A 13,907-nucleotide genomic window follows, 5' to 3' on the forward strand; every position below is an offset into this window, starting at 1 on the left:
GAGCTGGGTCAGTCTTAAGTGGGACACCCTCTCCAGGCCATAGGAATTCCTCTGGGCAGACAAAGTTCTTTTCATTGCAACTGATTTGCAAGCCCCCGGGCAACTGGGACACTCAGCAGTTTGGGAAGTGGAGCTCACTTCCTAGACACTTGTCATTACCCCGTAGATGCTGCCCCGGCAGACGATTCCATCACCCGTGTAGTCTGGCTTGCAGGTACATATCCTTTGATCTTGTTCAGTGTAGTTGCAGAAGGCAAATGGACTGCAGCCGCCGTTGTTCTGGTAAAATGGCCAAGAGGTGGAGGAGGGGTTCAATCAGATCAGTAAGTTTGCCAAGGTTTGCTAAAGCAATTTTGTTCTGGGATTTATTGAATATTACAGTTCAGTGGTGGAATACTTATCTGTCATGTGCCAAGGCTGAGCTAAATTCCTAGCAACACACCCACATGCATGTACACACATACACAGACATAAACGCACACACATTTCGTCTTACTCTCCAAATTTGAACAGTCTTCCTGGCCTTTCCTGGACTTGCCTTATAGCTCCTTGGTTGTTGGCCATTATTTACGTGGCCTTCTACCATGAGACAGCAGGCTTGTATAACCAGATCTCTAGCCCTCTACGGATAAGCGCCGTGTTTGACAGTTCCCATGTTTAGGGCAAACTCTGATTTGGTCATAGGAAAGATGACGGAAAGCCAGTATAAAACAGAACTTATATCCTTGTGCCCAAGAGCACTTGAGCAGTGGAAGAGCAGGCTAAAATTCAAAAGACAGCTGAAGTGACCCTCCATGGCCGTGTCTCCACAGTCTCTGCTCCTGAGTAGACTCCAGCGAGGGGCAGAGGAGCTGTCAGACAGGCTCAATGACTGCTGCGAGTTCTTCCGGCTCCCTGGACTCTCCTCCAAAATACGCACTGAGTAAATGCTTGTCAGCATCCCAGAGTCCTACCCCAGGAGGAGAAACTTCTATTTGCAGCTTAGAAAAGCAAGTTCCGAAGCGTCCAGTCGATGACCCTGAACCTTGATAGCTGAAAGACCCAGCGGACTCCAAGACCACACAGAAGAGTCCGGTCTTGTCACAGCTCTCTTGAGTTCTGTCCACTCCAGAGGTCTAGGAGTCCCAGCTTATCCCCTCACCATGAGGGCACTCGCTCTGTGTAGTTCTGAACACCTGCTCTCTCACCACAGCCCACTCCTTCCTGTCCTCACAAAGTGTTCTTTACTCTGGAAACGGGCATCTGTCCTACTGCTGTGTGCCTCTCGGAGCCTTCTTCCCCTCTTGTGGAGGTTCTCTCTCTCTCTCTCTCTCTCTCTCTCTCTCTCTCTCTCTCTCTCCTCCCCTCCTCCCTCTCTCTCCCCCCTCCCTCTCTCTCTTCTCTCTCCCCTCTCTCTCTCCCCCCCCCCCTCCCTCTCCCCCCTCCTCCTCCCTTCTCTCTCTCTCTCTCTCTCTCTCTCTCTCTCCCCCCCTCTCTCTCTTCTCTGTCTCCTCTCTCCCCCCACCTCTCCTTCCCCCTCTCCCCCTCCCTCCCTCTCCTCTTCTCTCCCTCTCTCTCTCTCTCTCTCTCTCTCTCTCTCTCCCTCCCCCTCTCCCCTCTCCCTTCCCTCCCTCTCCTTCCCCCTCTCCCTCTCCCTCTCTCTCCCTCTCCCTCTCTCTCTCCTTCCCTCATTTTGCTCACTCAGCCGTGTTGTGACACACCAAGAAGGCCTGAACCACAAGCTGGCATCTTGACCTTGGCTTCCAGAGTGTGAGAATTACATTTCTGTTCAGTTACCCAGCCTTGAGGATTCTGTTGCAGCAGCCCTACAGGGCCAGAGACGGCCTGGAACTACCTCACAGACGGCCCCACTGCCTGGCCCTTGAGGGTATGACTTGGGGAGAAGTGCGTGATTCATGGGCAGCTCCGCCATTATTTTGCTTGCATATTCCCATGCTTTCCTTTGAGTGATTGCCATCATTTCAAAACTGGAAAAACCCACATTAGAATTTCTGTTGTTCTTACACAGGTGACCCTGGGACACCGGCTGGCATTGCTCAGAGCAACAGGGGTCTGAGGCTCTGGAGATGGTGCTCACTAGAGAGGAACTAAGTCTTCCATCTTCCTGCTGCAGATCCCTGTCCCGCCCCCAGTGACTTTGGAATTGAGAGCTAATTCCTGAACATATGCTTCCAAGGCCAGCAAATAGTCTCCGGGCCTCCCAGGCAGCTGTGTCCTGGGCCTTTCCCCAAAACAACAAGGAAGAACCACTATCACATAGAGCCGGCCGGAGTTCTCCTAACCACAGCCCCAAGCCCGGCTGCCTCTGTGGTCTAGCTTCTTTATTGTCCTCATGGTCTCTTCACGCAGAGGACATTGTTCTCCTGAACTGGCTGGACCAAAACAAGGGGGCCCAGGAAGCTGCTTGGAGAGGGAGGACTTAACTACAGTAGTCCATTAGGTCCTCACAGCATCCACTGGGAGTGCACACATAAAACGGGATCAAGGTGCTTCGTCCACAGTAAGGGTTAGACAGACATGGGTTCGGGCTCTGGTTTTGTCATGTCCTAGCTCTGTGATCTCAGATAAGGATCTTTTTTCCTGCCAACCAGAGGCGGGAAAGATTGTACCCACTCCAAACAAGGCTAGGTTCTTAAGCCCTAGGTCACTTGTCTGTGATTGTGACTTTATTTAGAAAAGCATCTTCATAGATGTTATTAAGGGTCTTGCTTTGAGGCTCCTGTCTGTGCCAGGACAAAAGACAGATGTGGAGGTGGGGAGAGAGAGAGAGATAGAGAGAGAGAGAGAGAGAGAGAGAGAGAGAGAGAGAGAGAGAGACAAAGAGAGAAACAGAGACAGAGAGACAGAGAGAGACAGAGACAGAGATAGACAGCGACAGAGACTGTGGTTTGCAGCTACAGCCAGGAATACTGGAGTACCAGTACTGCACAAGGTCCCATAAACCTGACACCCTGACATGTCACATCTGGGCCACTGCGGTCATCCAGGGCTCTGACTACCTGCATCTATATGCACTTCAGAGAACCTTTAAAAAAGGTCCTACTTCTCTCAGATATGTTATCCTGTATCAGTAGATATCTAGAAAGATTTCAGGACCCAGGAGCATGAACTTCATGGTCTCTGTACAAACATCCAGAAACATCCTTGCTGACACTGGCTTTAGATTTTCGCCCTCGAGAATCACATATAAATTTCTGTACCCAGCCTATGGGTACACTTTATAGCAGCCCTATTCCAATGGTGAGTTTGGACTGTGCATCTAGACTCAACATAGGAGAACATGCACGAACTCATTGCTTTCTGATCTTGGCTACGGATAATAATGTAACCAGTCCTTTCAAGCCCCCACCACTGTGACAGTGGTGAACTGTGACCTGGAGTTGTGACCCAGATAAACCCTAGTTTGCCTTGTGAGGGCATTTTATCGTGCAACAGGAAGTGGAACTAAGATACCTTGGAGAAGAATTCACTGCTAGAGTCTTCTCATCAGCAAACTGGGGGTAACTAGTCCTTGTCCCATCGGGGAGCAGAGTAAGTGGATGAGAGAAAGCACCAGTGCATGTAGATGCCACGTTGATGCAGGTCGTCAGAGGCCTGGATGACCACGGGGGCCCAGACGTGACATGTCAGGGTGTCGGGTTTATGGGACCTGGTAGGATGATGTCATGGAAATTCTATAGCAACAGAGCCTCTTTTTTTACTGGGTGGGTTGAACGTCAGTGCATAGGTTACCCGGTTTCAGACTTAGTGAGATCCTGCTTGGTTGGCACAGCACGGAGCCAGTCTGCAGCCAAACGTCATGTGAGAATCAGTAGATGTATAGAAGGGATTGCAGGCTGCTCGTAACAGGACTGCTCGTAACTGTTTGTACAGAGGCCACGAAGCTCCTGCTGCTGGGTCCTGACATCTTTGTAGAAATCTACTGATACAGGATAACGTATCTGAGAGAAGTAGGACCTTTTTTTTTAAAAAAATTGTGTGCTCTTTTGGGCACATTCTCTGTAATATCAGGAAGATAGCTTACACGGGGAAGATATACCAAGTCTGGGTGGCAGAAGCTGCGTTCAGGCGTGTGCGTGCATGCGTGCGTGTTGCGGGTGAAAGACGGGGGAGAATTGACAGTTGTCTTCATATGAAGCTGCAGGTTTTGTTTGCTTGTTTGACTAGTTGACTGGAAGAGCTGTTTTAGCTTTACAGGAAAACAGTGGAAAGAACAGACTTTCCTACAGAGACACCGCCACTCCCTGGTTTCCCCCATCATTAACGCCTTGCACTTGCTGGGACTGATGTACTGCCATTAAAGTCCATAGCTTGCATGCTGTCCCACTCCTGCTGGTGTATGCAAAGTCCGTGGGTCTTGATGAGTGTGTAATGATGTGTGTCCATCATGGAAGCTTCCTCTTGGTAGTTTCCTATCCCTAAGGACTCCCATGCTTCTCTTATTCACCTCTCTCTCTCTCTCTCTCTCTCTCTCTCTCTCTCTCTCTCTCTCTCTCTCTCCCCCCTCTCTGTCCCCTCCCCCCCCCTCCCTCGATCATGGCCATTGATGATTGATCCCCGCTGTCTCTGCAGTGTTCCCTTCTTTCACAGCATAACTTCTTGTGCTTGTCCGTGTTTGAACTGACTTTCTTCTCCACTAGGTACATAAAGAATAAACAAAAAACCACCTCAGGCAGCATACCCCGTCACTGTGGCTAAGGGCCCTGAACAGGATCCTAAGACTTGTTAGTTGATGCATGAATGCTTTTCAGTGCCTCCCATACTTTAGGAAACAAATCCAGCTCGCTTTGGGACACTTGGGTCAGATGCATGCCACAGCAGCTCCGTGTTAGGTCCCTACAGAATCTTGTAGCCAAAGGGGCAGGCTGTGGGGTAGCAGCCTGTTCTCTCCATTCTTCACAGTATGACCGTGGCGCACAGAGGAAAAGCGAGCCTCATTACCCAGAATCAGCTCTGCGATTCCCAGGGGAGAGCACTGGAGTTCCCTAGAAGGTGGGGGAAGGCTCCGAGCTACAGGCCCGGAGGTGTACTCACCGTTAGGCAGACATTGATAAGCGAGCAGACCTTTCCATCTCCAGTGTACTTCGGCAAGCAGTTACAGACGGCCTGCGCAGGAGCAGAGGCAAAGGGTCACACACCAGGCCAGGTCGGCCTGCCCCGGCCGTAGGGTCTCAGAACTGCAACTTGATTGCAGTCGGGTAGCATGAGAGGGACTGTGTTTTGCTGTTGGATATTTTTTGGTAATCCCTAGTTTAACATACTTGAGTACTAGATCTCATGGACAACCCATCCTTGTGGCTAGGATAACATTTTTGATGGGTGGAGGCTCAGGGGAAAGGAAGTTATTTTCTTATCTCCATCAAGAATGAAGTCAGATACCAGTGCTAGCATATGCCGAAGGGAAGACTGCATCTCACAGCGATAGACACAGGAAAACAAGTAGCCAAATTCTTTCAATGGGCAAGGAAGACAGCTGGGAGCTTGAGGAAGTTCGGTACAAGCCCCAAAGGCCTGATGGTTATATGCTAGAAATCCACAGGTGGGGCTAGCCTGGGCAAATTCACAGGTAGGGCTAGCCTGGGCCACCTGGGCAGGTATTCACTGTCTCCTCTCCTCTCCTTTCACTGCTGGTCCCAACTGTCCACACCTTTTACCAAGAGGCCTACGAGCTATGTCTTCTCAGTTGAAGCTGTATTCTTAGAGCTGTTCCCCACTGCTGTCTTCTAGGTCTGCAGGAACACTGCTATAGGCCCTGGGGGCCAGAAGTCTTACAGGAGGTTCCTCATTCTATGGATATAAAAACTCTACTGAGACACTAAAATATGGGAATGAAAGTCCAGCAGAGCCTGCTGAAATTTTCTGATGGTTGTATGTGCACTTGCATGTGTGAGAATACATACACAAACACACCCGTAAACACACATGTGCACACAGTGCAATGCACACACACATGTACAGGCACACACATATACACACATGGAATTCATATACATGTGCACACACACAACCATACATACACTTGTGTGCACACATGTATCTTATGCACACATGCACATGCATCCATGCATACACACAAACACTAGTTCCCTCTCCCCATTTATCCCCACCTCCACCCCAGATTTCCTCTTGTGATTTCAGTATTTCGCCTACAGTATTTCTGGCTGCAGCTGGACTAACATCTGGTCTGCCCTTCTTTCTCTTAAGCCTGGGTCTTAAGACAAAGGGGTTTCCTCCCAGGAAACCTGCCAGAGGCAACTTACCTGGTTGGGCCCTGTCTGCGTGCACTCTGCATTCCTGTCACAGCCGCCATGGTTCTCCAAACATGGGTTGATTTCTTTAAAACAAAAGTCAACGTGTGTCATACGCCACAAGCTTTGTTTCTGTGAAAAGGCATTTCTGAGGGAGTCTAAGATAACTGACCAAGTGCAGCAGGAGTCGTGTGGGACTCAGTGCTCTGGAAGTGTGGAGGCAGAAGTAACTCAGTGGGGAAGAATGGTTACTCGAAACTGCCTCCCCCTTGGTGCTGGCTAATTCTAGCAGAGGCAGCATCTTAAATCTGACCTCCAGTTCATTCATGCTACGAACGGGTCAGCTTGAGAAAGAAGATGCCATCCTTTGCAACATCACACCACAGACTGGCTTGGGGAGGACTGGCCAACTCAGTTGAGGACATTCCGAGGAGTGGACTGCACGGCGTTAAAGCACCTCTCCATCGATTGCAATAGTAGCAGAGGGGCAATGACTACACCGTGGGTAACAGGAGGCACTTCGACCTAGTGGTCAAAATGCATAGCATAAACCAGGGCTAGGTGGAGACCTGACACCTGTGACATTGGGCCACAGATGTGACACCATTTTTGTGACATTTGGTTCTGGAATATGCAAGTAGAACCTAAAAATAATTAGACCAAATTGCTAAGACACTCAATGCAGCATCCAGGCCTCCAGAGACCTCGTACTAGAGAAATACTGGGACGCCTCATGGAACTGCACCGTGAATAGAATTAGAGAGAGTATTACAGTGATGACCACCTTCCTGAAGTCAGGAACTGAGTGTGGTCTCATAACAAGCTGCCTTTATTCTTAAGAAATTAATTCATACTCGGTTATTAGGGACAAATACATGATTTACACAGCTTAGGCTCAAACGACTGAGGAAAACGTACAGAGAGAGCAGAGGAAAAAGGGAGCCGTAGACCCTAAAATTCAGCCAGCTTCCTAGGGCACACCTCGAGAGCATGCTGTCGGCAAAGTATGCTTTCAAGGAATTATTCTGTTACACCATCAAGGAGAAACACTATGTATCCTAAGACACTTTTTTTTGTTAAAAATATCAAAATATTTAAACACTTAAAAAATAGGTAAGCAATAAAGTAGAGTAATGTAAAGTAGTCTGAAAGTCCCTGTCTCTAGAGAACCTTATGCCGGAAGTCCAGGCCAGTACAGCTCACCCCCTGCCCCGAGAGAGGGGAATGCTGACCTTCACCCTAGCATGCAAGGAGCCCCAGAAGGGAGAGGACTTCATGCCTCTTCCCTCTTCAGATTCATCTCCTAGTAGACCAGGCTATCTTTTCATTACCCTCCACCCAACTCCGGCCTTTTGGAAATTTGTATAGCAAAGTTGTGCAACATTTAGCTGCTACTAGAAATTATAAGTGGAAAGGGTCTCTCTTTCCATTCAGAATGCCTTCATGCCGCTGTGGGCACATCATTGCCATGTCCGCAGGCTTTCTGGCTAAGGTTATGACCCCAACCTCAGTCCTAACGAGAGCTCACACCCTAGAACGTTTTAACAGGGCTCTGACTGACACCATTTCCTCCAGACGGACGGCGGGGGAGGGGGGTCACCTACCAAGGCACACGATGCCATCGCCGGTATAGCCTGCCTTACACACACACACCCGGTTTCCTGGGGTGGTTCTTTTACAGACGGCCTTGGTAGAGCATCCTCCATTGCTGGTCTCACAGGCATTGATGGCTACACAGGGGAGAGAGGACACGGAGCAGAGGAGAAACAGACAGAGGAGACGTTTTTATTTTAACCTGGGCCATTGATCAAAACAAGCCCTTAGGACAACTCCAGCATGCATTGGATTAATGTGGCTAATTCCTCAACACAGAGTATGCCAATAGTTTTCCATTGACTTGACACAAGCTATAGTCATCGGAGAGGAAGGAACCTCGATGGAGAAAATGTCTCTGTAAGATTGGGCTGTAGGCCAGCCCTTAGAGCATTTTCTTGATTAGTGATCGATGGCGGAGGGCCCAGGCCATAGTGGGTGGTGTCGTAACATACTATAGGATGATCCTGGGTTCTGTAAGAAAGCAGGCTGAGCAAGCCATGTGAGCAAGCCAGTAAGCAGCAGCCCTCCATGGCCTCTGCATCAGGTCCTGCCTCAGTTCCTGTCCTGTCTCAGTTCCAGTCCTGAGTTTGTTATGGAAACAGATGCCAAACAAACCCTTTCCTCCCCAAGTTGCTTTTGTCACGGTGTTTCAACATAGCCACAGTAACCCTGACTAGGACAGAAGACAAGGAAAAGAAAATCACGATTTGTCTTTTCCAGCTGTTTTGACAGTCACACTGTGTGCTTCTCTCTGCAGGGAACACATGGCCTCAGGGTCAGGGCAGCCTGCATCCTTGAGAGTTCCTGGGCTAAGATGGTCTAGAAAACTAATTGTCCTGCCTCAGTCTGGGACTGAGCCCCCAGAACAAGGTACTGAGAAAAATGAGGCTAACCGTTTCTGGTGTATTTGGGTGTGTGTGTGTGGGTGTGTATGTGCGCATGCACGCCTGTACACGGGTAATCTGAGTATCCGTAGACGGTTTACTCATGACAGTCAAGGCCTGAAAACACCAATCAGATGGCAAATGGATGTAGAGGCAGTGGTTTATCTACACAGTCATGCTAACTCAACCAGAAGGGAGGACTACAGATACGTAAGACTTTTCCAGTCAGTGCCAACACACATAAGAGTCCCCTGAGTCAGTTCTCTGCCATCTCCCATGCTTGTGTCTTTTTGTTTTGCTCATACTCTACCAGTCACCAACAGTTCAGCAGAGAGAGGGGCCCTGTGAGCCCTCCCCAATCCACAGTTGACGGAGAAGAGGCTCAGCCTTGGGCAGGCCCAGTGCAGGCAGCTGAAGCCGAGACGGTGGTCATGTCGCACGCAGAAGGGGATGTTTTCAGGCCTTTCCCCTACCTTCTGGTTCTTACATTGTTTCTGGTTCCTGTTCCTCAGTGTCCCCTCAGCCTGAGAGGGCTGCTCTAAATGTCCTGTTTAGGGCGAGCATCCCTCTGTCACTAACTCTCGGCACCCTGAATACCCATGAACCTGCAGTCAGCTTCAGTGCATAGAGAAGTTCCTCTGATTAAGGCCGAGTGCCAGGCAACTGACAGATTGCAGAGTTCCTCCTTTTCCCGTGATGGACATACTTATATATCTGAGAATAGTGCACACTTCTTAGCACTTTGTAGGCATAGTCTGGATCATATACAACTCCCCAGTGTAAATGATTCTCTTATCACCCACAACTTGCAGATGAGCGCATGGTGAGAGGCACAGTCAAGCAACATCCCTGAAGTAACGCAGACTGTAAGTGTTTCAATTCAGACTCAGGGTCTAACGATGAGGCTGGGGCCTGCCCTCTGCCCTCTGCCCTCTGCCCTCTGCCCTCTGCCCTCTGCCCTCTGCCCTCTGCCCTCTGCCCTCTGCCCTCTGCCCTAGTGTGCTGTTGTATGCAGAGAGGCCTGTTCACTCTACTAGCACTCTACAAGGGAAGTGGCTCATGCTTACTTTACAAACGAGCCAAGCAGTTCGGGGTAGTTAAACACCCATGCAAGGTCACAAATCTGGACCCTGGAAGAACCAGGGCTTAGTCCCAATGACTCAGCCATACCCTTGGCCAATCAGTTCTACAGCCTTTAAAGCCAGAAGGCGATTCTAATTGCTCTCAAGGTTGTGCACCACTGCTCAAATGCAGTGTGGTTTCATGTAAAGAACAGATAGAATGGCCTGCCCACCCCGAACCAACATGCCCCAGCCACGCAGAGCCCTGTCCCTGGGCACCACCATCAGTCGCTCAGCTTCATGTGAGTCAGCACCAGTGGCTGACACCAGCTCCTGAGGTCCCCCGTCAGATCTCTCAGCCCACACAAGCCCCTAGCAGATCCCCGCTCCACCTGCCTGTGCAGACCGTTCCATTCCCTCGGAATCCTGCCGCACATTTGCACGAGGCTTTGCCGTCTGGATCGAGAAGGCAGCTGCAGGGGGAAAGGGCAAATGGCATTTTCAGAGAAGCATGACGCTCTACGTACGGCTTGTTTCCTTCCAGCTCAGCATCCAGTCCCCAACTCAGTGAAGCACCTGGGGCTCTGCCTACGGTTTGAGGGGACAGTTGCTTCCTTTCCTGCCACAATCCTGCCACAGCCAGTCCAGCCAAACCTCACAGCACGCACGCATCTGAAGGGCGGCCACTCATTTTCAGAACGCTACCCATGTGCTTTGTGCTTTACCCATGGCATCCACAGGGTGTTGTGAGACAACGGCCCCTGGGTGTCAGTGTAATGATTAAGCCATTTGTAAGTGAAGAAACTGAGGTTAGCAGGAAGGAAAGAATTGACACCAGGTCACGTGATGAAGGAGAGTGAAGGAAGATGACTGTGGGTTCAGGTCTAACCACAGCTACTAGGCTTTTCATTAGTGTACAGGAGGATGTCCCCTATGGAAGTTAGGAATCGGAAGCTATGTTAGGCTCGGCCGCAGACTGGGGGCAAGGTTACTGGAGCTGATGCCTCCTCCATGAAGAAGCCCCTGTGGTATGGGCTGGGGCGACAGTTGGCATTCTTGTCATGTGCTAGGTAAGTCACTGGCTGCTTGTTGACCATGCTGGATCTGGCTAACTGATAGGAGTTTCTTCAGAGATACTCAGATTCTACTTTAAATCTCTCCTACATTTTCTTAAAGGGTGTCGGGAAAATGCTTCCCCTGGTTAGGGCCTGAAGGGAGAAATACTGAGTTTGTATTGTTCCCGGAGGTCAGAGGACACTTACTTGGCACTGGTGTGACAGGTCCCGTTGCAGTTGTCTGTGGTGATCTCTGAAAAAGAAGATCAGTTGCCCTGTGAATTGGTGCTTCGTTCCCGGTAGTAGGAAAAGACTGAGTTTCTTGAAGTCACCCATAATGACATAAATCCTTACCCCCATGTAGACAGTTTTCATGTTGGCTACTAGAGAACTCAGAGACCAATCTGAAGGTCAAAGACATTTGTGAGGTGTCTCTTAGAGTGGGAGCTTCTTGTGAAGACCACACAGTTTGGACAGGGGACTCTGAACCTTGTTATGTATGTGATGAAAAGCTATAGTAACTTGTCAAGCCCTGGGGATGGAATGGAGTGAATAACATTGCCTCTGACTTATGTTCTGGAAAGTTCTTCCTTGCAGCTATGTGCAGTACAGAAAGGAGAGGGCTGGGGCCTAGGAGAGAAGGTAAAGAGCTGTGTCATGAGGCTTCTGGTGGCAGGGTGCAGAGGGAAGACACAGGCTCTAGAGACGAGGATGAGTAGAATACTTAGAGGTGTTGGTGAAGAGGGACGTTAAGGAGCAAAGGGTGGTTTCTAGGCCAAGTGGTCTAGATGTGCTCTTCCATGACTGATTACGATCTGTGCTGCTGACTGAGTCATGGCCTGGGTACCACCCCTGGCATCTCCTGCATCCATCAGTCTCTGCTTCCTTTGACACCTAAGAGCCTCCGTTGTGCACACTGATGCTGCCTCTAATTTAGGAATTACGCTAATTGTTGCCATAGCTTCCGGGTGGCTCCCCTGTCCCTTTAACTGAAGTTGGTTTTTCATGCACCATGCTCTTAGAAGCATGAAGGGACAGTGAGGAGTAAGGCACTGAAATTATTCTAGGGATTTACTCGGGGTATCCTCCTGCTTGTGTGACCCCACCACCACCGCTCTGGGGCCCTCTTCCAGACTGACTTAATCCTGGTTCTGCCCCCCAGCACCTGACACCTGCCCTGGGATGTGCTTTGGTCTGGGATCCCTCAGACTCCCCATTTTGGTGGTTTTTTTTGTTTGTTTGTTTTTGTTTTTGTTTTTCCTTCTCCTGGATTTAGCATTCCTCTGGAGAGGCAGGTAACAACAGTCCCTCAGACAAACCACATGGTCGGAGCCCTCAGAAAGCTGGTGACCTTCTTTCCAGTTCCTGCCTCAGAAGGGACAATAAGGTCTCTGAGGCCATTCTGTCCATGCTGGTACCTGACCGATTTCCCTTAAATACACATAAGGTATTGTGACAACCATGTTTAATACCCTTCTGTGGCTCTCTACAAGCCAATGTGTCTGCCTTTCAGAGATCTGGCTCTTGTCTGCCCCTCTAGCTTAACATTCAGGTTGCCTCTTTGCCTCTGTTTCATGCCCTTCAATCCACTGGATCTCTAATGCACGTAGATTTCCCTTGTCTTTGAAACTATCACTTTCTTCTCGCCATTGCCCCCCACCGCTCCAAGTACAAGTAGAAACATCAATGGAATGTTAGACTGGAGCAAAGGAGCTCTCTCTGCACCAGACCCTCCAGTTGGGAGAGTAATACATTGCTGTTGACCCACTTGGCAACGGGCAGCAAGACCCTTCCCAAGAACACTTGCTCCTAAGTCAGACACCCGCCTCAGATTTGAACACACAAATCGACAAGTTCAGGAAGAGGTATATGGCTTATGCTCACTGTGACCTTGTCTATGACAGCAGAAAACTGGTTTTAGAAAGTGCAATTACAGAGAGGCTACAACTTAGGGTCAGATGGCTTGCCTAGCTGTCATGCACGAGGCAGCCATTCAGCCACCAGCACCGCATCAAACAAGCACAATACAGTTTGGTATATAATAACGTATTAATGGCATTTATCTAGACACATTCACATGAAGGAAAAGTGCCCATTGTTTCCTGTTAAGTGAGAAAGGAAGTTATAGAATACACAGCCCGGCCCCTGATACATACTGTTCTATACTAAGTCACACTGAATATTACTAGTAGAGTTTTTCTAGCGTTGGGTACATGAGTAACTTGATTTTTTTTCTTGTGCTTTTCCTTATTTTGCAAGCTTTTCACAGCAGGGAGGCATGTTCCTCACCAGGAGAAGCACTCACGGCATCATTTCTACTATAGGAAGGAAAACAGCGTGTCTTCTGAGAAGCTGGGCTAAGGATGTAGACAGACAAGAAGAGTGCTTACCCATGTCACACTTCACTCCTCGCCAGCCGACGTCACAGTCACAGGAGCCGTCTCCCAAGGGTCCTTGGCTACATCTCCCATGGACACAAGAGCATGCTAAGCAGAAAAACATTTGCAAATGACCAGATTCTGACTCACATTGAACATTTCCTTTACCACTTACTAGGCGCAGCTCTCTGCATCCCAGTCTCTGACTAGAGTCTCTCCTGTGGACCCGGAGTCACAGGATGAAGGGATGCAGGTAACCGGGTGCAAAGGGTCCTATCTCAACAAAACAGTTCACGCCACAGTTCTGAGACTGTGCAGAACTGTGGGAATGTGACTCAGATACGAGACCCTAAGAACAGTCCCAAAACCTCTGGGGTTGGGGATTTAGCTCAGTGGTAGAGCACTTGCCTAGTAAGTGCAAGACCCTGGGAGCCCTCAGCTCCAAAAAGAAAAAAAAAAGAAGAAGAAGAAAAGAAGAAGAAGAAGAAGAAGAAGAAGAAGAAGAAGAAGAAGAAGAAGAAGAAGAAGAAGAAGAAGAAGAAGAAGAAGAAGAACGGTGTTCAAACCCATCTGGCTGGGCATGGTGGTGCATACCTGCAATCCCAGGAGTTAGCAGATAGAGACAGGCAGATACCTGAGATCAAAGCCAAACTGGTAGAAGGAGTGAGATCCAGGCAGCCAGGGT

General features: G+C 49.4%; 1 protein-coding gene across 2 annotated transcripts in view; it reads right to left on the minus strand.

Moving 5' to 3' along the window:
• Positions 1 to 13,907, minus strand: part of Stab2 (stabilin 2) — a 179,249-nt gene that overhangs the window by 35,170 nt on the left and 130,172 nt on the right. For both annotated transcript variants that reach the window (XM_032910792.1, XM_032910783.1), the window contains exons 39-45: positions 13,235 to 13,330; positions 11,052 to 11,097; positions 10,186 to 10,262; positions 7,853 to 7,978; positions 6,261 to 6,334; positions 5,035 to 5,106; positions 160 to 279 (exon numbers count right to left, since the gene is read on the minus strand). In XM_032910792.1, coding sequence (XP_032766683.1) covers positions 160 to 279; positions 5,035 to 5,106; positions 6,261 to 6,334; positions 7,853 to 7,978; positions 10,186 to 10,262; positions 11,052 to 11,097; positions 13,235 to 13,330 — 611 coding nt within the window. The remainder of the gene's footprint in view (positions 1 to 159; positions 280 to 5,034; positions 5,107 to 6,260; positions 6,335 to 7,852; positions 7,979 to 10,185; positions 10,263 to 11,051; positions 11,098 to 13,234; positions 13,331 to 13,907) is intronic.

The sequence above is a fragment of the Rattus rattus genome, chromosome 1, assembly GCF_011064425.1.
Source record: "Rattus rattus isolate New Zealand chromosome 1, Rrattus_CSIRO_v1, whole genome shotgun sequence".
NCBI lineage: Eukaryota > Metazoa > Chordata > Mammalia > Rodentia > Muridae > Rattus > Rattus rattus.